Source organism: Mesoplodon densirostris, chromosome 20 (assembly GCF_025265405.1).
Source record: "Mesoplodon densirostris isolate mMesDen1 chromosome 20, mMesDen1 primary haplotype, whole genome shotgun sequence".
NCBI lineage: Eukaryota > Metazoa > Chordata > Mammalia > Artiodactyla > Ziphiidae > Mesoplodon > Mesoplodon densirostris.
Window position 1 is genome coordinate 14,097,550 of NC_082680.1, and position 25,099 is coordinate 14,122,648.

Genomic DNA, 25,099 nt, shown 5'->3' on the forward strand with positions numbered 1-25,099 from the left:
GAGGCGTCGTCGCGCCGCGCCGCGCCGCGCCGCGCCGGAATTTGGCGCTTTCGGCGCCGAGGGAGCCGGGGCGTGGGAAGCAGCGCCGGGCAAGCGGAGAACACCGCGCCCATGGACCGCGCAGCCCGGGCCGGGAGCGCCCCTGGCCGCGCCGCTCGAGACTCGCGGTTCCCAGCGGTGCCGCGGCCGCACGTGCAGGGCTAGCGGGCGGGGGCGCAGGGCTGGGCGGCCGGGGAGCCCGGGCCCCGGGGGCGCGGGGACGCCGCCTGCAGGGGGCCGGCGCGCGGTGGCAACGCCGGGCGGCGCCCAGGCCTCGGGGCTCTGGGCCTGGCCCGCGGGACGCGAGCCCAGACCTGGGGCTGATGGTGATTGGGTGAGTCCTGATCTGGGAAGGGCAGGGAGGGAGGATGAGCTTGCCTTCGTGTCACCTTTTTGTGCCACGCGCGTGATTTTTTCCTGCTTGCAAAGTCAGAGTCCCTCTGGTCTGTTTCCCTGCATCCATTCCTGAAATCTCGTGCTGACGCCATCAGGCCCTCCGGAGCCAAGATGCTCACTTGGTCTGACAAGCGTTCGTGGCGTCTGAGATGACTTCTCTTCAGTCCCAAGAGCCGGGAGCCTCGGTTGCTTCTAGAATGAACTTGTGTAAGTCAGGGCTTACCATCCTGCGTTCCAACCCATTCAGAATGCAGTACTCATTTCAGACAATCTTTTTAAGCAGAAATATAAATTTTTAAAGCTGCCATCACTGTTTAATAATTGAATTTCATTTTTTAAAAAAATTTATTTATTTTTGGATGCATTGGGTCTTCATTGCTGCACAGGCTTTCTCTAGTTGCTTCGGGGCTGTGCAGTGTGCGAGCTTCTCATTGCGGTGGCTTCTCTAGTTATGGAGCGCAGGCTCTAGGCACGTGGGCTTCAGTAGTTGTGGCATGCGGGCTCAATAGTTGTGGCGCACGGGCTTAGTTGTTCCGCGGCGTGTGGGCTATTCTCAGACCAGGGCTTGAACCCATGTCCCCTGTACTGGCAGGTGGATTCTTAACCACTGTGCCACCAGGGAAGTCCCTAATAATTGAATTTCTATAGGGCAAAGTGGCAGAGGTTTGTGAGCTATCAAGAGGCAACTTTTAAAAAGTAGAAGTAGATAATCTAGTAATTTCTTTGACAACTGGAATGGAGTGACTCGGGGAGATTGAGACTGAGCTTTAATTTAACTTTGATGCACCAACAAATTAGTACAATATAGTTTGGTGGTTGCACTTCAGTCTACCCTAAAACCCAGATCCTGTCCTGAAATGAACAGCCTTTAACCTACCGACTAGCAGCATTTTATCGTCTCTAAAATGTAAGCTGTATGGACAGGAACTAGTGTAAAACTGTTATGTCTACGTATTATGTAATAAAAGCTTATTAGACATCCCAGCACTTTCAAGTTTTAAGATATTTATAAGACACATACTGTAAATTGTGTATACTTTCCTAGACTCTATAGATTACATGAGTTGATAGTTACAGGGAATTAAAGATGTTCAATATTATGCCTGAAATAATTCTACAATGCATGGTTAGAGGACAGAGAAACCACAAGATTCAACACAAAACGTAAAAAGAAAGAAGGCAAGTTCTATACATTCTGTTCTTCATTCACAATGTCAGTGATGTGGTTCCTGGAGAGACATGGAGATCAGAGGGCCTAGGTCCTGGAACGAGCTGCAGCCCTATCTGCTTTGTGACCTTGGAGAGTCATTGAGTTTACTGGGCTCAAATTCCTCTTCAGAATTCCTCTGAACTTTGTGGTCAAACGTATATGTTATTAAGCTGAGCTCTGACGTTTAAGACATTCCACAGAAGTATAGGGACTTCGAAGGAGAGGAGGCAGGGAAGAGCCGAGGAGAAAAGAGCTGGAGAAACGGTGTGGAGGCAGCTAGTGTTTTCAGGCATCTGTTTTATGGTAATCCGCCCCCTACCCAGCATCCCTGAGTCTTGAAGACCTCCTGTCCTCAGCTACACTTTGAAGTGCGTAGGAATGCTGATTTGCGCAAGGATATGATACAATGTCAAGAGAGGAATTCCTTCTTCCATTTTGTAAACAGCTTTCTTCTTAGTTTGAAAAGTCACCCCTTTTCCCCCCTTAGAAAAGGGCGAATTTTCTGAAGGAAGAAATTATTGTTCATTGAAAAAACAAACTGGCATGAGTCTGATGAGTGAATTTAGCTTTCAAGTTGCACAAAAGGCAGAGGAGAAGCTCAAAGAAAGAAAGGTGGATGTGAGTGGATTAGACACTCCATAAAAAGTCATTTTTGGAGATATCTGCTTCGCTAGGAGCTGTGGATCTTCTTTCTTCATAAAGGATGAAAAATTCTCCGGCAATATCTTGGATGTGGAGGATATTTTCATGTCCAGTCACAATGTCATCTTTTGTATTAAGCACGAACATTCTGAGTAATTAGAGGGCCAAAGCACGCTCTTTGTTTGAGGTACTAATTTAATCTTTGCCTAGTGATTCTTCCAATAAACAGAGAGCATCTCTAGGTGTCAGGCAGTATTTTAAGTGCTACAGATAGAAGATATTAATAAAGTATCAGGAACATCCCAATAAAAAGCTAAAGTCCCAAGAGCGATGTATATAATAGGAAATGCCAGGAGAGGTGGAAAAAAAACAAGAAAATGGTGTTTTCATCGTGTGACGTATGCCAGCAATAATAGCAGTGAAAGCAACCTGATTTACCTGTCTTGATTATGTAGACACTTTGCAGACTTCATCTAATTTAAGTCTCACAACAACTGGAGAAGTGACTTGCTCAAGCACACAGCCTGTCAGTGGCTGAGCAAGATCCTAATCCATGTTATTATTCTGTGGATATTACAGAAGAACAATACTTTGTCTAAGTCACCACTCTGAGGCTTAAAATTCTTCCTCAATAACAAGCAAATTAACTCATATACCAGTATATATTTTGTAACATTCAAAGCAGATCTATTTGATGTAATTTTTTGTTGATTGCCTCTTTTGTAAAAGCATTTTTATGTTTATCTAGAGTTATAGAGTCACGTGGAAATGACTGAATAGGGCTGGAGGTAAAGCAGTTTATTAGCATAAAAGATTGTCCTGTATTCTTTTCTCTGCTACCCTTTCTTTAACAGCTTTATTCTCAGGATTGCTTGGTGTACTTACAACTGTTGAGCAATAAAGAGAGGAAAAAAATCCTATAATTCTGTTATTCTCTCTTGTAAAGACATCTATATGATCGCTCACCTCTGTTTATAGTAATTAATTTGTTTTAAAAATTCTCTTTTTTGTGGAGTACTGTAGGTATACAGCTAAGGACAGAACTGATTCTCTGATTAATATTTTTTTAAACTCTATTTACATACAGAAATATAAATGATGAAAATTAGGTACCATTTAATTGAAAGCAAAAGCAAACGTTTTAAATGAGTGGTGTCCCTGTTAGAAATATTGAAAGTTGACTTTTTTCCCCAAATGACTATCATATCTTAAGTTAATATAAAATATAAGTGATTTGTATGGGAAAATATTCTTTCTATAAAAGAACAGAAGTTGTTTACTGTTAAACGTTAGGAAGGTATTTGACTAGAGGGAAGTAAATGTTTTAAGAGGTTCAATGAAAGGACATTTTAATGATTAACACTAACTGGGCTCTACCAGCCAGGTTTAATGCCTTGTTTAAAATTGAGAGATTTCATCTGTTTTAGTTTTCCATTACTCTTAATATTTTAAAACTCTCTACAAATCAGGCTACAAGCCAAGCTAGAATGCCAAACTAAAGTGAGTTATTGTTTGTGTGTTTCAGTCATTTATTTCTTTATGTGTTTAGTGATTCAAACGGAGTTGATATATTTCAGAATTAATAAGGAATTATCGAGTTTTTTTCGTCCAAGGCTGGTTGGCTTTTGCAAGCTCCAGGGCATCTGGTCAAGAGATACGAGGTACCTGAACTCTAGCTCATGTTTCCATTGCCGAGTTTTGGAGTGAGGCTGTATCCACCTAGGTTTGGAGCAACTTTTACCAGTCTGGCTGAGTCACAAGAAGTTGTTTTTTCCCCCAGTTTACATAACAGTTCATGTAGATTAACAACAACCTTGATTCTAAGAAAAATAAAAATGGTAGGGAACTAAGCTCAGTGTCTTGAGGTGTGTGGGGTGTGTTTAGAGGGACATGGTAGGAGGAGAGGGGCAACTTCCTACAAAAGGAAATTTTAAATGTCTTAATGAATACACTTATTACAGATACTTTTCATATTTTATTTTATTTTTTCAGAAGAGGACTGCCAGAAGGATCTGGAAAGCAGACTTTTGCTGTGAAAAGCAAAGATCCTTTACCTACACATTTTACAAGAAATGTACAGAAAGCCATTGATAAATATACCCGGTAAGAATTAGTCTGTTAAATGTGTCTGATTGCAGAATGAAAATGTGCCCATAGTGGATATGGGAAACAAAGTCACTGATGGGCCATGAATTTCCACAAGTAAAAGAAGCAGTTTTATTTTTAGCCAACTGAAATGTTGCACTGTATAAATCTTTTAAAGTCAGTGTACTGTGAAAATGAACCAATATATTTAAATAAAGAAAGAGGAGGTAGGCACAAGGTCAAGCCACTTCCCAGTATGACCTCTTCTCAGTAAATGTTATTTATGTTACATTTCTTCCTACAGTAAATCCGTGTCATCATTTTCGTCAAGTGGAAGCCCCATGCCCACAGAAGCTCCCAACTCCTGGTCTGGGTCTGGGACACAGAGTTCAACCACAGGCTTATCAACCGAGAAGAGCTCCATTTACTCTTGGAGAGATGACGTATGTCCCACAAAATTTTGGATAATCCCATGGTTACAACTTATAATGATGACTTGCTTTCTTATTTAAAAAAAAATCTTTTTACCAATTTTAAAAGCATTACCTAGTCCACATATACATAAATATAAAAGCACTTACATGTCACATGAAAACTGAAAATATAGAAACTCTAAGGAAAAATAAAAATTGCCCATAATCGCATAATCTAGAGTCTTAGATGTTGTTAGTTTTGGTTTTTCCACCTCCCAACCCTCCCCCTCAGGTTGTTATATATGATTTCTTGTAGAATACCTATGGCTGGAGATTCAGGAGAGACTGACAATTACGAGCTTGAGTAAGAGAAAAATTGGGGGAAAGTAAAAGCTGTAAAGAAGAAGAATCACCACGATTAGGGAATTTCCCCTGAATATTCTAGAATATTCTAAGCCAGATATTTTACTTCCAACGCTAGCTGGAAGATGTTAACCATAACCCTTTAGGGCAACTCCGCTGGGTGGGCCTTGAAGTCTGCAGCCCAGGCTCACGTTCAGATCTCTGCGATTGCGCGGTGGCCGACCTCTTATCCCCTCAAGAGTCCGTGAGAAGGCTTTGGTGAGGCCCCTGTGGCTGTGGAAGAGTCCCCAGGGTAGCTCCTTGGATGTTCTAAGTCCTGCTCCTTTCTTGTTTGTGTTCTGGTTTTCATTGCCTTCTTTAAAGGCCGCTCTCACCCGCACGGCGCGCGGGGGTCTGCTCCCAGGGATGCTTTTGTGGCAGCGATTGTGCAAGGGGCCAGAGGGAGAGGGCCGTGCTGGGGGGGGAAAGACTGAAGGGGAGCCAGCTGTGAGTCAGGCCCTTTCAGACAGGATGGGACGCTGTCACTTGAATGAACAGCCCGCGCCCTGTGGCCCTGGCTCTTTGGTCAAAAGTGTGCCGCCGGGAAGACGGCTGAGGACCATTGCTTTATGAAGCAATACGGTCCAAATTCTGGGATTCCTTTGGTACAAATTTTCAGGTAATTATCCATGGAGAGTCTTATGCCTTCCATGTATAGAATTTACTCCAGCCCCTAGACAGTAAATTTTGCTTTGAATCTAAAAACATTCATTTACTTTTTGATAGGGTAATATTTGCAAAAGCAACAAAATACAAAAGATCAAAAAATGAAAATAAGCCCTCTTCCACGCTCCAGCCACCCAGTCTCCTCGTAGGGGGCAAATATGCTTCTGAGTTTTCTCCTTATTTTCATTTTGAAAGGGGTAATTCAACTCCCCTGCAGTCTGGGAATCTAGTTTGTTATCAGTTGGGGGGAAGAAGTAACGTGGAAAATATCGAATTTTCGCTGAGAAAATCTATGAAAAGTCTGTGAAAATCAACCTAAATTGACCATTTTGCATCAGGTATGTCAGGCCGAATACGCACTTGGTCGCTCTGAGTTGTGGGTTAGATTTCGGGTTCACCTGCCACCCCCCAACCCCCGGGGAGAACACGGAACAGGGCTCTCGCCCTGCGGCCCCCGGTGCGGTGTTGGCTCTTGCAATTGTAGTTATGTTCATTTTTTCCTCACTGGCTGTGGAGGCAATAGGTCTGTTACTTCTCCATCATGGAGAATATACGGAAAGGCTGGAGGGTGTTCTCACTGACCGTTCACTGTGGCCATAGCCCAAGAACCTCTTAAGGCCACACAAGAAAAATGAATGCACTGGCCCCGCCCTAATAACCACATCTCTTACGATACCTAAGGTGGGTTTCTTTTTCTGTTTCCTTGATTAAAAGAAAGTGCATGGCTCTTTCTATGAAATAATTTTCCTTTTCATTAGAAAAAAAATAGTTCGTAATTTGCAGATGTACTTAGGTGTCTCATGCCCAGCTACATGAGGGACACATGTCTGTGTACGTATATGTGTGCACGTGTAAGTGCTTAGATATATGGTGTGTGTGTCTGTCCTTATCAATGTCTGTGTCAATATGTATGTTCATACCTGAAACTACGTCTATGTACAATCTTGAATAGGTCTCATAACTCCAGTTATGAGAATTTCTAGTAGTAGAAGTTATCTCCATTTAACAGTTAAGGAAACTGAGTCTCAAAGTGGGATGTAATTTTTCGAAGAGTAAAAATTGGAGCCCTGGTATGTCTGGGAGGGCTCCCTCCTATATACATTTGTAAGTATCATTGATTCTGAAGCCTGTATTTACAACTTCTGGCCTTGTAACTAAATGTGCATTTCTATTTTAGGAGTTTGACAAAGCCAGTGCACAGAAGGTACAGCAGTTATTCTGGGAGGTCGAGGAAATGTTATTTGAAGGGAAAGTAAGCCCTCAGACCCAGAATCTACAGGCTGAATGCAGTGAGTGGGCAAGAAGGTCCCTCCATCTGAGGTAAGGAGGCCGTTCCTAGTAATTCTCCAGAATGGGTTTGGTAACCGCTTACCCTTGACCTGTTCAATAAATTGGGTATATTTTGAGTAAAAAGCACTTGTCAAAATATGTATCTGGAACACACGTCCTTTACTGAGAAATCACATCCTTTGCAATGGTGTCTGAGGAAATCTGGAGACATTCCAATACTCAAGTGCATTTTAATTTGTGAGAAGCAAATGTAGCTCATCCCCAGAAAGGCACTGCATGCATTACAGATGCGAGAATGGAAGGAGGGCAGGAGTTATCCTTTACCTTCACACTCACTAGTCTGTGAGCAACGTGTATCTGCCCTTGAGAGCAGTGCACAGGGCGGGGTTGGGCAGGGGAGGTGAACAGAGTGATGGTTTGCTGAGTGATTGGATAGATGAATCTGGCCATCTCACCAAGGTTCCTTATGTAGGAGGGATCATCTGTTTTTTTTATATCAAAGATGAAAGATGTAGATTGAGTAAAAAGGGAAGATCTTCTTCCTTCAGTTACTCAGCCAGACCTACTTAGAGGGAAAAACATAATCCATGTCAGTTATCTGAAGTTCCTGTATATTATATCCGGGGAGAATAAATTAGAACACTCATACAAATGTTAATAGGTCTTCTGGTTACCTCAACTAAGTAACTTTTTAAAAATCTTGACTAAACAGGTTTTTATTTTTCCTCTCCAGTCCTTTGTAAGCCCCTGCCTTAGTGTGCACTAGTTATTAATGATGGATGCGGACTTTTCTAGGCATCATGATGCACTTGCCTAAAATCCAGGAGCTCAGATCTGTTTCCTTCAGTGTTGTCTTACATACTTAAGATAAAAATGAAGGAGGAGAGGGTAGAAAAAAGAAAAGATGACAAGGACTGTAAGCCTAGGGTATATATTTACATGTTTTTCTGCATTATGTATATATCAGCTAACATTTATAGAGAGCTTCTGTGTGCCCAGCAGCACCCTACTTGTCTGAATCTGGTTACATTATCTATCAGCCACTCGTTAGTCCTACAAGGGCACTATTATTCTGCTTTGCATACAACATCGAACTGATGAAATCAGTGGCTCGGGGAGCCTGGAAACTTTGCCTCAAGTCCCTTCATCAATGGCAAGAGCTGTCTGTCCTCTTCCCTCAAAGCCTGTGGTTTTCCTGTGATCCCGTTACACTGCTCGTGTACTAATATCTACCTTATCACTTCATACACGCTCCTTCAAAATACCATAGGGAAGTCCATCACCCACCTTTTAAAATTGCAAAACATCTTTCCCTTTCCAGTCAAAAATATTAGTTTCCCTTTTCTTCACTTGCAGAGTATTAGGAAGACAGCTCATCCTGCCCACTGATGACGGGGTCCAGCATTTCCAGGGCAGCAAACCTGCTTCTGCCGTCCACAGACCCGTCTCTGACGACTGTGAACCCAGCAGCAACACCAGAGAGTATGTTGCTAGAAGTTACTTTTGAAAAGTATTTTAAATTGCATTTTAGTTATACTTTTTCGTGTCTGTCTGAGTCATGAGCCTTGGCTCCAACAATTTGGAGGTTTAGATTTCAATGAAGGGCAGGTACAGAGCATTTCTTTTACCCAAGATGCTTCTGATGTGCAGTTGATGATGGTGATGGTATGTGTGTGTGTGTGTGTGTGTGTGTGTGTGTAATACAAATATCAAGGGAGTTAACTTTTAAACTGTTTCAAAGACTCTGAAAGGCAGCCTAGATGCAAAATCAAAAACTGCTTTATTGTGATGGATCCTAAGCCACAGGGCAGTAGCAGAATAAATAAAGCTCTATTCCATTTTCTTTTGCTCACTAACATTTTGGTAAATCCCTCTATGCCATTCACACATATTCGGGACTATGCCGTGATATCCCTTCATTACAGCAAAGAGGATACAAACTTGTAGAATAATTTATAAATTTATTTATTTATTTACTTTTGGCTGTGTTGGGTCTTCACTTCTGTGCGGGGCTTTCTCCAGTTGCGGTGAGCGGGGTCCACTCTTCATCGCGGTGCGCGGCCCTCTCACTGTCGTGGCCTCTCCCGTTGTGGAGCACAGGCTCCAGACGCGCAGGCTCAGTAGTTGTGACTCATGGGCCTAGCCGCTCCGTGGCATGTGGGATCTTCCCGGACCGGGGCACGAACCCGTGTCCCCTGCACTGGCAGGCGGATTCTTAACCACTGTGCCACCAGGGAAGCCCCTAGAATAATTTAGACTTTTAAGAAGCCCTTAAAAATTTGAATGATGTCTGAGCCAAAATGTTGCTTTTAAGTGTATGACTTTTGTCAAATGTAATATTTAGTGATTTTTAAAATTTGGGACTCTGTGGCTTTATGGATAATTTAAAGACCCACCATGATCATGTAGACACTGTATTGTTGACGTTCTGCAAACCCTCACGGAGAATCTGATTTTCCCCATAGGCTGTGCATCTCCGGCTCTCAAATAGTCCCAGCCGCACTCTCAGCCCTCACCCTGCCAGGTCCTGTTGGCACAGGGGTTGCGGACCTCACGGCATGTTCATCCCTGGAAGAAGAGGTTTATGATGTGGATGGAAAGATTGAAGAGTATTTCGCTTTTGACAGAAAAGAAGAGTAAATAGAGTTTTATTTGATATTGACTTAGTACAATAATATTTATTGGGCATGTATTTTGATTATATGCTCATTTAGCGTTTTGTGCATTTTTCACTTATCCAAAAGATTTTCCATCCTTTTGAGAGTAACATGCTCCCCAAAGCTTTTAGATTCCTGGCAGGATGTGGATATGCTAGAGCAGCGTTTCCCTTTCTTACTGACAACATGGCTCAGACAGAAAACAAGAATTGTGTTCAGCATGTTGTCGAAAGTGGAAAGGCAACTAGCGGCCTTTGTCCCCCGGGGCTCCAGGTGCACTATACCTGGCCACCCAGGGGGGCAAAGGGGAAAGTCCAGTGTTTACACCAAATGCCTATTTGGTTCTTAGACAAAAGCTGTCAGTATTGCATAATAAACATTTGCCTCCTGATTGAAAGCTATTAAAAAATAGCAAAGTGCTGTTTAAAAAAGAATGTTGGGTTTATTTATAAATGTACGATGTATATATATGCGTGCATGTTGGATAGATAGATAGATAGGTGGCATTATTTGAACTTCAACCTTTGATACTTTAGTAATGAGAATGGGTTTTGTCCTTAGTGACGAGGACTGTCTTGAACAAAACCCAGCTCATCACCACAGGACGTGGCATAAGCATGGACTTCCTCCCGTATCCCCGCATGACTGTGTCAGAGACGCGGTGGCTGCAGAAGTGTTTGATCACGTCTGGACAACTGTGGTGGAAATACTGGAAAAGCTGATTAGAAAAAACTGGGAAGTTACACTCACAGGTACTTAATTTGTAGAAGTTGACCTAATGAAAAGAAAAAATAACTCCTGTTCCAAAGCTTTCTGCCCCACCAGTTTGGCCAAATCTAGGACCTGACTGGGGTGAGAAGGGAAGTTGGGCTTTCTGCCTTTATTCACAAGTGAGCTTTAATCACTTCAAAAAGGACATTCTCGGTTTTTGAGCTACAAAAATAAGGTAGAGGCATTCCTGAAAAAAAACACAGAAATACACAAGAAAAGCTACAAGTCACTTTTTAAATTCTGGCTTAAAAAATTACCTAACCTCTAATAATGGGATATTGTTTTTTATTTATATGACATTATTTATAAAATAAAATGTAAACAAAGCTAATTTATTAATCACTTCATCTACCTGTATAAAATGTTCTCTGAACTACTTGAAACTGAGCAGAAACAAATTATGGAAATGTCAGTGGTGGACAGTAGTGACTAGTATTAACCAGTTTGTATAATAGGGAAATAATCATTAAATATTAATAATTAAATTTTACTTAATTAAATGTTACTTTTTCCAAGCAAAGGGATTAATTGGGATATTATAAAATACTAAGAATCCTTCTTGCCCCAGTGTATAATCCCGAGTTTTCTATGTACCACTGAAATGATAGTCATTTCATTAGATGCTCTTGGAAAAGTGTCAGCCCATTGCTCTGTGGGGTCTGTCCTCTCTATAGTAAGGTTCAGCAGCCACAGCAGACTCATGCTATCTCAAGAACAAATATTCCCTTTGAAAAGGGGATTTTAAGTACATGTATTTGATAGTATTTTTCTTAATAATATTGATTTTTCTTTGGCACAGAAGGAAAAAAACAGAAAGAAAAATTGAAAGTAGCTGAGAATAAATCTCCACCTATGGTCATTTCCTGTATTAATGCTGATGTGTCCAGTGTTCCCCCATCCAGAAGTTCTGAAACTCGAAGTGTATCCCTGGCTTCTCATCTTAACCCACCTCAGGTAGATGCTTTTCCACTCTCTCTCTCTTTCCTTCAATCTTTATATCTCTGGCCTCAGTTTGTCAAGAGTGCCATTCTATTAAATTCTATTAAGATATTTGGGTCTGTTGGCCAATAAGACTAAAATTTAAAAATAATTATTTCATGGAGTTGAATAGAATTGCCAGATTCTTTGATAGAGTAGGGACACTGAGATTTGAGACTTTCCACCTGCTTTGAACTGTAGAGCTGTTTCCATATTTTTGAAGAAAAAACATGCTTTCCCCCAATAGTTCTAGCCAATTTGAAGGTTACAGATGTTCTCCTGTCCTCCCACCAAAGTGATAAAAGACTCAATCCATGAGTATACGTTGGGTTCATTCAACATTAATTGAGTTTGTATTAAGTGAACTGTATTAGGTGTTTTAAGGAGATGTAGAGAGGAATACAGCATATTCCCTGACCTAGTAAAGTGAAGAATATGATACAGGTCAGATGCAAAGTCTTCTGTGAGCGTTGTACAAAAAAGAGTTGTAGGAGAAGCAGGGAGAAAATTATTTATTCTGCCTGGAGTGAAGCTTTATATCTTTTTTGGTTGGAGGTAAAATTTGAACAGAAACATGAAGAAATGAGTAGGCCTTCCTGGATAGGAATTCTGAGTGGGTCAATTCAGACCCACATGGAGGAGTGAGGGAGGGGAACAGTGATTGGACTGAGGCTTAGAGGATGGGATACTGGGACAGGCAGAGTCACTGTGGCAAGACCAGGGCGTTTGGAATCAAGAGACCTATGAGGGGAATTATCTTGGACATGTTGTTTAACTTCTCTAAACTTCAGTTTCTTTTTCTATAGAACGAGGGTAATAATATGTTGTGCAACGGATTGTTGTGAGGATAAAGTCATATAAATATGTGAGAGCTCCTAACACAGGTATATACTGGGAACTCAATAAATTTTTCTTGAATTGTGTCCCTATTCAAAGATCTAGTGGAGGGGCTTCCCTGGTGGCACAGTGGTTAAGAATCCGCCTGCCAATGCAGGGGACACAGGTTCGAGCCCTGGTCCGGGAGGATCCCACACACCATGGAGCAACTAAGCCCGTGTGCCACAACTACTGAGCCTGTGCTCTAGAGCTCGCGAGCCACAACTACTGAGCCTGCGAGCCACAACTACTGAAGCCCATGCTCCTAGAGCCTGTGCTCCACAAAAAGAGAAGCCACCACAATGAGAAGCCCATGCACCACAACAAAGAATAGCCCCCCTTGCTGCAACTAGAGAAAGCCCATGCGCAGCAACGAATACCCAACTCAGGCAAACATAAAATAAATAAATAAAATAATTAAAAAGAAAAAAAATGATCTAGTGGAAGGTGAGGCTGGAAAGGATGAGCTTGCTTATGGGAGACCTTCAGGAGTGCTAAGGAGTTTGGACTTTATGTTTGCACAGCCCGTCTGCTGTGGGGAAGCAGAAAAAAGATAAGACAGGATTCCTGGTCCGTACAAGTTAGTTGGAGGGAGTCAAGCCATACCAAATACTACTACTAGCTACTACTACTACTAACTACTACTAACTACTACTACTACTACTACTACTACTACTACTACTACTACTACTACACACACACACACACACACACACACAAAGAGGCAACCTAGAAGATATGTTTAGAGTGGATGAGAGTTTGAGCTCTGGATACAGACTACAACTCTGGAGTCCAGTGTCACAAGCTATTGACTCTGTGATCTTGAATCTGCCTCTTTCTTTCAAAGCCTGTTCCATTATCTACGGGATCTATGAAATAGGAAGCCATGCGAATTAAAGGAGATAAGACATTTAGTACCGTGTGTGGCACAGAGCAGACTAAGTGTTAGCTTTGATTATTATAATCAGACGCTAATTATAAATCATATCATATTTTATTATATTATATATTGTAATTAGATGTCTTTTAGCTCATTAATGCTGTGGAGCTCAGAGGGAAAATAGCATACCCTCACAAAGTAGAGTAATGCATGAACTAAATCCTAAATGACAGGCAAGATTTATTCAGCTGAAAAAGAAAAGGGAGGATGACAAGGCAGAGACAACAATATGCACCCAGCATAGGAGCAACAGGGCCCGAGGTTCACGGAGCAGTGGATTAAAACAGAAATATCTTGGGCCTCCCTGGTGGCGCAGTGGTTAAGAGTCCGCCTGCCGATGCAGGGGATACGGGTTCGTGCCCCGGTCTGGGAGGATCCCATATGCCGCGGAGCGGCTGGGCCCGTGAGCCATGGCCGCTGAGCCTGCGCGTCCGGAGCCTGTGCTCCGCAACGGGAGAGGCCACAACAGTGAGAGGCCCACATACCGCAAAAAGAAAAAAAAAAAAAAAAAAACAGAAATATCTAATCGGATTGTTTTACCCTCTAGTTTAAGGGCTTTACAATTAGTCTTTGTTCGTGCTGTTCAAAAGAAACTTTTGGAATTGCTGCCAGTTTAATGAACTTTTTGGTCTCTTTAAACTGCTCTGACAGGCTCAACAGTATTGTCCACTTTTCATATTAAAATGTGAAGTATGAATCGCATATAAAGGAACAGTTGATGACAACCTAGAAGAGAACATTTAACTATCAGGCAATATAAATACACTTGAGAAATACGGAGATTTTAAAATCTAAGGATTTATTTTAACAGATATTTTGTTGTGTTTACAGTTTTTTATGGTTTTTTAAAATGCTTTTTACGGCTATTTTGTTGTTTGCATTTGGATAAAAGTTAAAAGAAAGTGAATGGGCAACAAAGTTTAAAGTAAAAGTAAAATACTAGTAGAGTTTATTTTGAAATAGTCAAAGCATTTTAGTGATAATCACAATAGGTCTTAATTTATTCCTCTAACATTTACTTTTATATATATTCAATATGAGGAAAATGTGATTAGGGGTGCCACATTTTTCTTGAACTGTAATTCTAGTTTCAGAAATCCTGTTTGCCTGAAGCTATATATTATTTTAAATCCTAGTTGGTCATATTATGGGATGGAATGGGAAATTAATAATTATTTAGCCCTCACTTCATGCTTTCACCAAGGTTGTCGAATTGAATTCTCCTATGAAGTAGGAATCATTATCCCCAGAGTAAAGACTAGGAAGTTAAAAATCTTTCCAAGATGACCAAGCAGGGGGCATTGAGAACTGGGATTCAAATGCAAGCCTTTCAGACTCTGGTCTCGGGTTTTCCCAGGCTCTGGAGCTGGTCCGGGAAGCTCACTGGGGTGAGCTGTGAAGGGCTGGGTCGAAGGAGAGGTGCCAGGCAAGCTGACCCGTGGGAGCTGGGACACCTTTTCTTTGCTTCTCCAGACTGTCTGTCTACCCTCTTCACTCTGGTGAAGGTGAATACACAGCTTTTGGGAGCTCAGAGCATGGAGGAGAATGAGGCCTGGCTTGTTTCCTCCTGGCCGTTCTACCGGGTCACAGTGGGTTGGTGGCATTTCTCCATCAGCTACGCTGTCCAGATTCCAGAAACCTCTCCCTCACTTCTTGCTGCTCTGAGCCTAGGTGTGGTAATGTGTCCCTACTGTTAACAAGCCTTGGGGAATTGGTCATTCCTTATTCATTTCTCTTCACACATCTTTAAAAAGTATAGTCCCTTTATTAAATGCACCTCAAATTAGCCAGTTTGAGGCTGCCCTGTGTTTCCTGCGGGTTCCTGACAGGCATCCGTAATTGCAATGGCTCTGGATGCTTTTTAATTTTTATTGTTTTCACTTTCCTCAGATTCATCGCTTCTCCAATAATTTTTATAGTGACTTGAATGGTGTGATGACAATTCAAGCAAAACCACTTCAGCAGAGACCTACCTATTTTGCAGATAGAACACAGTACGTATAAAAAATAATCACCCAGCCTCTTCCCTGCGCTGGACACACTCGACCACTAAAGACCACAGAGGACGAGATGATAAGAATTGCATTTAATCCCATGCTCCAGGTGTGTCTGAGCACATACAGCCAATGTGTAAGAGTGAAAACAGCCTGTTCTAATGACAACCACAAAACAATGCCTGTTAGGTTAGGGCCGATAAGGAAAGGGGACTGTAGCTGTGAGTTCTTAATCTTGTGGGCTACATGGTTTGATGACAAACGATGAGAGACTTAAAACAGTGAGATCTTTCCCCCCCGTCGATGATCCTTCACTGAAATTAAAATGGAACTGGAAATGCTGGTCTGTCCATTCATTCAACAAATAGGACTAAGTTCTATGTGCCAGGCTGTGTGTGCCAGGCTGTGTTCTAGACAAAGTCTAGTGATGAGCAAATGCGTAGAGCTTACATCTGAGTAATGAACTTGACTTCCCTCCCCCAGGAGTGAGCAAGAGGACAAATCACTGGGTGTAGGGGCCAGTGCCCTTTCCTCGGCCCAGCACCGTCTGGCACGGATCTTGGATGCTCGCGGACTACAGACTTCTGCAGAGAAAACACCGGCATACAGGAGGCTGCCTTCTCTTACCTCAGAATCACAGAGAATAAAAATCCCCAGTGTGTACAGTGATGAAGTTCTTAGGGGAACAAAACTGTAAGTCTTGTTTCTCTGGTGGTAAAACAAAGGTCACGGAGGACAGAGATGCTTGTCAATTAGGGTTTATGGTTTATTCTGGACAAAGCATCCCCTGTCAAATCTTATGTGGACAGTTTTCTAAGTAGCTCATTATTTGGATATTTAACAGGAATTTGTTCCAGTAGTATACTTAGCTAGATACTAGAATATGAAGTCAGGCCATGTACCTACAGCACAGGCAGCTAAGCGCAATGAAACTCTTGACGGAGAGGGTCTTAGATGGGTTTCAATGGCTGAGTCTGTAAAACTAATCATTAGCTAATGCTTTTATATATACATAATTAATACTTTCATTGTGAGGTGTAAAAACTGATGTACATAAGATGCTGTTAAAATAAAAGGGACATATACCCATTAGTTTTTATTTATCTTGAAGGGCGAGTTTCATTCTGTGTAGGGAATTTCAGAAAAGCTTTTGACCTTAGGCATCAACATCAAATCATTGCCTTATTAGAAAGGAATTTCTCTTCCTTTATTGTAGAATTACGAAGGAGCTTTCCAGTTTTCTCACTCACTCAAGTGTGAGGCAATACTTATGTTAACAACAGCCAGTGTTTGTTGACTGCTTTCACGTTCCCAGCACTAGCTAAATGGATCACAGTTATTATCTTATTTGTGACCTACCACACACCTTTGAGTTGGTACTCCCATTACCCCAAATCTACGATGAGGAAACAGAGGCTGAAAGAAGTTGACTAAGTGGCCAGAGATCATCCCACGAGGGAGAGGCAGGGCTGGGACTCCCCACAGGGCTGCCTGGCCTTGGAGACCAGCTCCTGGACCGCTGGGCCACCAGGCTTCCTGCAGCACGGGAGGCAGTTATTACAGGGACCGCATCTAGGTCCCCATGAGGCGGGGGGTGGGGGGTGTTGCGTAAGCAGCTGCCAGTGCTTAAGGAGTGGCTGGACTCTTTCGAGATGCATTCCACAGCACCCTTTACAGTTTTATGATAAGTCAGCGTTTCTTTCACTAGTCGGAAGTGCTCTTTCCGGCTCTATTTGAGTCTGCTCTGTTAATTCTTTCAAGATCTCACTCCCTCCTCCATGTCACTTTGGCCACCTGGGACCCTCTTCGTCATCCTCTGCCGTGTCAATAGCACATCACTGGCTCTCTCCTCTTCCTCCCAGCCCACCCGGGCTCCACTGTCAGGCTTTCATCAAAAACCTTTTCTATTTTTTATTGAAATAAATTCAGACACCTCCAACTGTACATTCCCTTCCTGTCTTGTCCTGGCCTCTCCCTATTTGTAGATCCATGTCTTTGAACGTTTTTAAAATTATTGCCATGCTAAGAAGCCCTTTTAGAGTATCTTTCCTAATTCCTCCCCCACCTGTGGAAGCTTAATATAGTGTAGAGTTTTGTACTATTTTTTTTTTTTTTTTTTTTTTTTTGCGGTACGCGGGCCTCTCACTGCTGTGGCCTCTCCCGTTGCAGAGCACAGGCTCTGGACGTACAGGCTCAGCGACCATGGCTCACGGGCCCAGCCGCTCCACGGCACGTGGGATCCTCCCGGACTGGGGCACGAACCTGCGTCCCCTGCATCGGTAGGCAGACTCTCAACCACTGTGCCACCAGGGAAGCCCTGTACTATTTTTAATATCTGTGTTTTATACATAAAAAGAGTAAGATTTTTGTTGTCCCACCAAGAGCCAACATTTGCCCTTTGGGGGCAACATCACATCTTTGATTATGGCACCTGCTTTCTGTTACTTCTCATCATTCACCTTGCTTCTGGTCAGCATTATCTCCTCTCTGACCCACAAACATACCAGCTATGCATAGTCTTACTTCTGTGATTTTATTCATGCTCTTCCCTTTTGATTAAAATACCATTTTTTTCTAATTATCAAAGTACTACAAGTTCACTGTGGACCAGTAGGACAATACCAAAAATGTAAGTAGAAATCGAAGATCCCCTGTATGCTCAACACATAGAAATATAAAAATGACAACTGTTGGTAAATTTACTACTAGTTTTGTCTATGATTAAATTTCTTCTTTCCTTTCCATTATCGTTTTTCTAATGCTAACATTATCTTACTATTTTATAATGTAGCTCTTTTTCATATACTTTTCACTTAACATTATTCATATTTTCCATGTTATCAGACATTTTTGAAAGCATGATTTTAATGACTAAAGTATAATTATGTGGGTATATAATAATTTACTATGTTGCCCTATTACTGAAAATTTTCATTTCTTCTATATTTTCACTATTATATTGTACAGTGAACATTATCTTACATAAATTTTAGTAAGGATGTCTTTAAACTGTTTCCTAGAAGTAAAGCTACCAGGTCAAAGGTTATGGATATTTTTAAGGCTCTTGAAATATTTTTCCAAAGTTCTTCTAAGAATGGTTCTACCAATTTATAGACCCACTAGCAATCCACAAGACTCTTTCCTTACAACCTGTAAACTTTAGTTAGTATGTATATTTTAAAACTTGATGAGTCAAAAATTGTCATATTTTAATTTTCATGAATTTATTATATATAAATAAATGAATTAGAATCTGTTTCTAGAATATCCATCTCTATTCTTGTGCACAAATTAGACAATTTAATTTTTCAGTGTTAATATGTGGTAGGGAAGGTCTTTTATCATCATTACTCTTCCTTTGTTGAAATTACTCACCCATGTTGACAAATAAATTTTACAATCTGGTTGTCAAATTTTAAAAAAAGTATCACATTGGACCTCATAGCATTATGTCTATTAAAAATGTAGGAATAATAGACATTTTCACAAAACTTAGTTTTCCCATCAGAGAACATATTTTGCCTTTTATGACCTTACATAGATTGTGGTTTTCCTCGTCTAGGCCCTGCACATCGAGAATTAATTTTATCCTTCATTGATTGCTCTATTCCCTAAATTTCTACAGTGCTTGTATTCAGAACCAGACACCGTAGCACTATATTATATCAACTGCATTGCATTGTAATCTAATTACTTGATTTGTTTTCAGTACTTTGTATTCTTCTTAAGGAGAGGAACTAGATCTTCAAAACCTTCCATGTTCTGCGCAGGGGCTGGCATAGCTGAGCACTCAGTGAATACGGGCTCACAGTCCTCACTAAACACAGAGGTGACTGGGGCTGGGACTCAGTCCCCGCCCATCTTCCAGAAACTCAGCTCATCCTACTTGGCGTTTCCTTTGGGAGGCAGGTTGTGATTAATAGCTCCGCGGTAAGGTCTGTCCGTCTCTGTACCTGGGTGCTCAGGTCATGTTGTTGTGTTTACAGGCAAACTGGCGTGGACCGCACGGCCTCCCCACCAGTTCAGACCTCAAGGAGCAGGTTGCCACCAATAGGCTCAGAGACTGGGGAGCAGAATATGGCAGTTTCCAGATCGCGTCCTGTTTCTGTAAGTCAGATTTCTTAATATTTAAGTGCACCATTTACATTGTCTGTTGGAAAACAAACAAACATAATTTGGACACTTCCACATGAACACGGTAGCATAAAATGTCTCCATGATCTGTTTCTTGAAAGTAACTGGCTTAGTGAGAATTTATAGGAGGTGGGAGGATTAATTCAATAATTTGTGAAATAAAAACACGGCCCGAACTAAATCAGAAATTCCAGGTGTCAAGGCAATATCTGATGGTCAGGATGGTGTAGTGAAGAAAATAGCATGAAGGTTACGTCAGGGGACAGGCAGCTCTGTGCTTGAATCCTGCCACACAAACTCTTTATATGATTTGCTTCCAATTAACTTCCCTGAACCTTGATTTTCTCACTTTTAAAAGGGCAATAATGATTCCTACCTCAAAGAATTGCTATAAGGATTTAAATGAATTTATAGATGTTACATAATGCCTGGCATAGATTAAGAACACAGTAACATACCCTGCCATTTTTCCTAGCTCTCATTTTTACAGTTAATCTTTGCCATGTTCACTGGAATGTAGGCGCAATGTCTTCTTCAGGCAAGCTCAACTCAGCCAAGCAACCACAGAAAGTCTGGGGAAGGTATGCTGCTGGTAGAAAGCCTAACCAGATTTCCCCCAGATTTATAATGACTGCTCACTTCACTCCAATACAAGTAACTTGTGTCTCTTTTATAAAACACAGAAGACCCCCAAGTGTGAGAACATAAAGCCTAGAGAGAAAAGAACCAGCGGAGGCAGGGCTTTCTCTCGCACTCCTTCGCCTCCTTGAATATAACAGTAAAACTCATTCTCAGAAGGCAAGAGTTGCAGAGCTTTAATATTTAACTTTAGAATATTGTGGCTTAGAGTGGGATCCTAAAAGCAGTCAAATATCACATTTAAAAAAAGTCAGATGCTTCACAAATGCAGAATAACATTTCTATCATAGTTTAATATTAAGAACTTTATGCGGTTAAGGTTTTTAATCCATATTTACTTATTAAGGCCCTACCACTTTACCGGGTTAAAAACTACAATTACGTAATTAAGTTGATAGGTGTGTTTAGTGGACCTTATACTTAGCAATATCTAAATAAAAGTTTTCAAATAAGCAAGAGAATGAATGATAAACGAGCGGCTGATTGAAGCATATATAGACTTTCTTTTGTCTTTTTAAGGATTGCATTTATTTTAAACAAGAGCATATCATCCTTCATTTAGCTCAGAGGAAGGCATCCACAAAACCATGTGCTGAGCACAGTACCTGTCCGTGTAGAAAGATCACCCCTTCAAGAAAGATCTCTGGCGGCGGAACAGTTTTCAAGCCCAGCACAACCCAGACATTTCGGGTCAGTTCTCTGTTAACCATAACTTTCATTTTTAAAAGTATTTGAAACAATAAAACTCATCCCTCATTTTATCTTCTAACAGTCAGATACGCCTCGAAAAGGTTCACTGACACTGAGGGAATTTGCTGGTCACACATGGACAGGTCAAGGTTTTTTGACAGGTCAGTGTTCTCCATATACAAATAAAATGATGTAATACGTGAAGTTTCAAGTTTTGGGAAGGGAAATTGGAGGTTATCGACCTTGAGAGGACAGTTTTGACCAAGAGTTTGTCATCTATGGCTATATCTCAGGAATCTCCATAAAGAGCAAAACTGCAAAGACAAGCACTTCTCTGCTGTTGGTTAAAAAACAAAAAGTAACTGAGTAAATCTGAAGATCGAAGTGGTTTTGGTAAACGATTCATGAATCAATTGGGCAGCATCTCATGTGGCAAACAGAGAGATATTCTGAGGAGTTGCAGGGCATGGAAGGCTTTTATAAAAGGAAGGCAGGACAAGGAAAGGAGATCATCAGCAAGGAAAAAAGGAAAGTTCATTGGAGGAAAGTAAAAGTTCAAGCGATGATAGCTTGTCTTTGGCTGAGCTGCCGGGTTTTCCATTGGCTGGGCTTGTTGCTGGGCAAGAAGGAAGTCTTCCTTCCTCCTGCTGGGGCAGGAATGTAGCTGCGCTTCCTGTTTGGGAGAGCAAGGTAGTCTCTTCCTGTTGGGGTCAGTCAGTTACTGATGTCTTCCTGGTGGGGTAATTAAAGGTGAGTGGTGGGCAGGGCATGAGAGCTCCCACTACTGGCCTTCCGACCCCAACTTCGGCTGAGGTTTCCTTTTATTAATTTGCACAATCTTAAAGGAGAAAATGCCCAAAGTTTCCTCATAATTTAGAGCCTCACCCTCATAAAAAAGAAAATGCTATCTTGAGTCTTATGAGAAATCAATGTCTCTCTTTGCTGTAGAGTTTCCATGCTTTTCTTCTGAATGAAACTGTTTTTAGATTCTCTTTGAAGATCTCATTATAAAAATGCTTCACAAAATTAATACAAATCTTCTAGTTATTTTATGATGTAGAGTTTTACAGATAAATACTTATTCTCAGGTAGTATGCCATTTAAAGAATGAAGTTTCTAGACTGAATTCAGGCCTGTGATGTTTTAATTTTCAAAACCGTTACCAACATTTTTGTTCAAGGAGGCAATGTAGCATCGTCATGAGGTGTGCCACTCTGGAATCAAATGCCTTGTTTCCATCCTGACTCGAGCACCTACTAGCTGAGCACTTTAGGAGAGCCTCAACTGCTCCGGGCCTCAGTTCTTTTATAACAGACTAGATGGAGAAAACAATTATTGGAAAAATGTATGGAAAGGACCTAGCTAGATGCCAAGCATACGCTGTTTGCTCAAAAAATATGAATCATGTGTATTATAGATAATCTCAAATGTAGAGGATAATTTGTTGTTTTAAGGGAAATAATATAACTTTAAAATAAATCTAGTATAATTCAAGCACTGGGACAACTCAGGTTTATCACTGTTTATGTCAGCCCTTCTATAGTTCTATAGCATAGTGATGTCGAAATTTCTTTATTCTTTTGAGATTTTTCTCCTATGCTCATAGCTCTAAGCTGCTGTGTCTTTTTGTTGCCTTTTGCCTTGTGCATTCCCCAGGAGTATTCTCTGTCATTTTCAATGATAATAGTTCTTTCTCTAAAAGGCAGCCATGGTATGTGAGAGAACAGTGATGGTTGATAAATATGATTCTGCGGATGGCCAGTAGACAGTGGCTAAGGAGTTTCGGAGATGTTGACTGCAGCGTGCTAAGTGGAGATGCCGAATAGTTTGTTGGGCGCACAGTAGTAGAAGTTAGTTAGGAGAGGAAACTGGGCTCTGAATTTGTTTAAAATCTGCACTCTTAATTTTTCACCAAATACTGTCACTGTATTCTCTTATCAATAACTTTGTGAGAACTATCATTATTGCTGGTTGGAGGCCTTTTTCATGTCTATAGAAGCGATTGAGGGTACATAAGAGAGATGTTCCTGTATTTCTAAAGATTTATTTTCTTCTTCTCTGACAAGCAGGCTTGTGGTCTCTTGCTTACCTTTGCTTCCAGGTCCAAAAGTGCAGGGGCTATTAACTTATCAACATTATTTCTGTAGCAGAAAAAAAAAAAGAAAAGAAAAAAGAAAGGAGAAGCTGAGGGACCAACAGTGGGAAGGACTTCTTACGGTAGCTGACAGAGTTCTCTGGGGGAACTCATGGCCAGGACCAAGGCCAGTGGAGGGGAAGCACCCCTCTTTCTTCTCAGCACCCAGAATGGCAGTTTTTCCAGATGACTATTTCCTGATTTGTGTACAAGGGACATTAAGGTTTTTTTTTTCGTTTTAAAAAATATATCATCTGCATGGAACATATCACACGATCCTTTTGGGACCTGGGATTTGTAACATTTTAATGAGAATTTTACTTGGTGTTTCAGGTTCACAATTTCCACCTAAATCTTTTCAGAGGACAACTTTGACTTTCAGAAAGAGATTCCAGGTGGCGTCTTGATGTGACTTCACCAGGACTACACACCTGCTGGAGCATTCAAAGCCTCAGTACACCATTTATCACTTGAAAAATAGAAGAAGTATTGTTATTTATCTGTCTGACAGTCTGAGATGTTAGACTACCTGAGAGAAATGCAAACAAATAAACAACTTAATTTTGAACACTTTCTGCTGTAAAGAGAATACAAGTCAAACTCACCAACCTTCTTCATTATTGGAAGCATTCCAGTAAAGGTTCTTTTCTTTAGGCTTTGCTCAGAAGAATCTAATATGTGTTTATAATTCATCCTTTTATTAATTATACACAGACACACACATGCTTATACTTTCATATATTAAGTAGTGTGTATTCACACACTACTTAATATATGAAAGTATATTATCTAGGAATATGCCATCTTATCTAGGAGTATGTAACTTTATGTCTTGACATTTTTTGTCTCATTCTATTATTAATTCCATCAAAGTCCTAGTCACTAATAGATATTACTCCCTCCTTTAGAGCATAGCAAAGTCATCATTGGTACAATATGACAGGTTGACTAATGTTCAGATTGTTCTAGTCATTGTGCTGACTTTCTTATACCTTTTTTAAAAAGCACTTTAGTCATGAACCTCTTTGAGGAATGTCAGTGGCTGTCTTAAGCCAATTTTGTTGTACTAGTTTTCATGCTCAAATTCAGGCAGTCTATTTAAAATATAATAAAATAAAATATAAACGAATATAAATGTAGTTACAATATATTGCATATGTGCTCGTCCACTGGAGGGAAGGCTTTGCAGCAGCATCTTCCTCATTTCATTATAATATGATCTCTGCTCAAATGTCACCTCTGCAAAAAGCCTTCCCCCCGGATCCCTCTGTTTAAACAGCATCTCTCCCCTCCCCCTGTCCTCTAGCCCTGCCTTATTTTCCTTCAGAGCATATGTCCTGACCTGACATTAATACAGAAAATGGAACAGAGAAACCACAGGAGCAATGATCAGTTGAAGGCAACCCTCTAGGGTCCTTTATCTTGTGCTGCCCTTTCCCCCTTACCTACCGTTGTTTTCCTTTATAGTGATCGAAACCCTTAGACTCAGTTTGATATTCTCAGATCTCAAATGACCACAATTTCCTCTTTTCTATCAGATAATTATATTCTGTGAAGCTAACTTTCATTAATCCAAAATGAGACTTTATATATATATTTAACCATATAAATGTATGATAAATCATTTTCAGACATAATTCTGGTTGTAAGAAGAGAAGATTATTGCCAACTAATAGATGTCTGGAAATTAAAAAGTACGTTGGGGCTGGAATTCGTGTTGTCCTTTATCACAGAGTGGACAAAACAAAAATGAGCCGAGAACCTTGCCTCTGAGAGATAACTTCTCCTTTTCATCCTTTGCTCCATTTTCCATGGTAGTGGAACCAGTTAGGGAGCGGACATGAGGATGGTCACTGTATCTATATCCCTTCTGCATGGCCGCAGGTCCGTAACTCCAGGTAATATCCCTAGCGCTTAGTTACCTTCACTAAGCAGACCAAATCACTTTGAGAATTTTCTAAACTATCCCCAAACATTAGCTATAGAAACTTTCAAGAGAAAATATCAGTTTGAATTTCATTGTTGGCAAACATGAGGGATTTCTAGACATGTGAGCAGCCTGGGGCCCCTGTTCCTAAGGGTCTCTCGTCAGGTGCAATCTGGTCCATAATTACTGCTAAGTGTGCCCTTTCTATCCACCCTC

At 41.0% G+C, this 25,099-nt stretch overlaps 1 protein-coding gene across 1 annotated transcript; it reads left to right on the top strand.

Moving 5' to 3' along the window:
• Positions 1–284: 284 nt before the first annotated feature.
• Positions 285–23,524, top strand: FAM149A (family with sequence similarity 149 member A). Its single transcript, XM_060085790.1, is given in 15 exon segments — positions 285–373; positions 4,280–4,390; positions 4,677–4,815; positions 7,031–7,173; positions 8,500–8,625; positions 9,609–9,779; positions 10,362–10,552; positions 11,371–11,525; positions 15,256–15,359; positions 15,843–16,052; positions 19,346–19,466; positions 20,695–20,794; positions 20,797–20,822; positions 20,905–20,983; positions 23,290–23,524. Coding segments are annotated over 15 exon segments (1,761 nt in total). The 5' UTR covers positions 285–362; the 3' UTR covers positions 23,364–23,524.
• Positions 23,525–25,099: the final 1,575 nt, after the last annotated feature.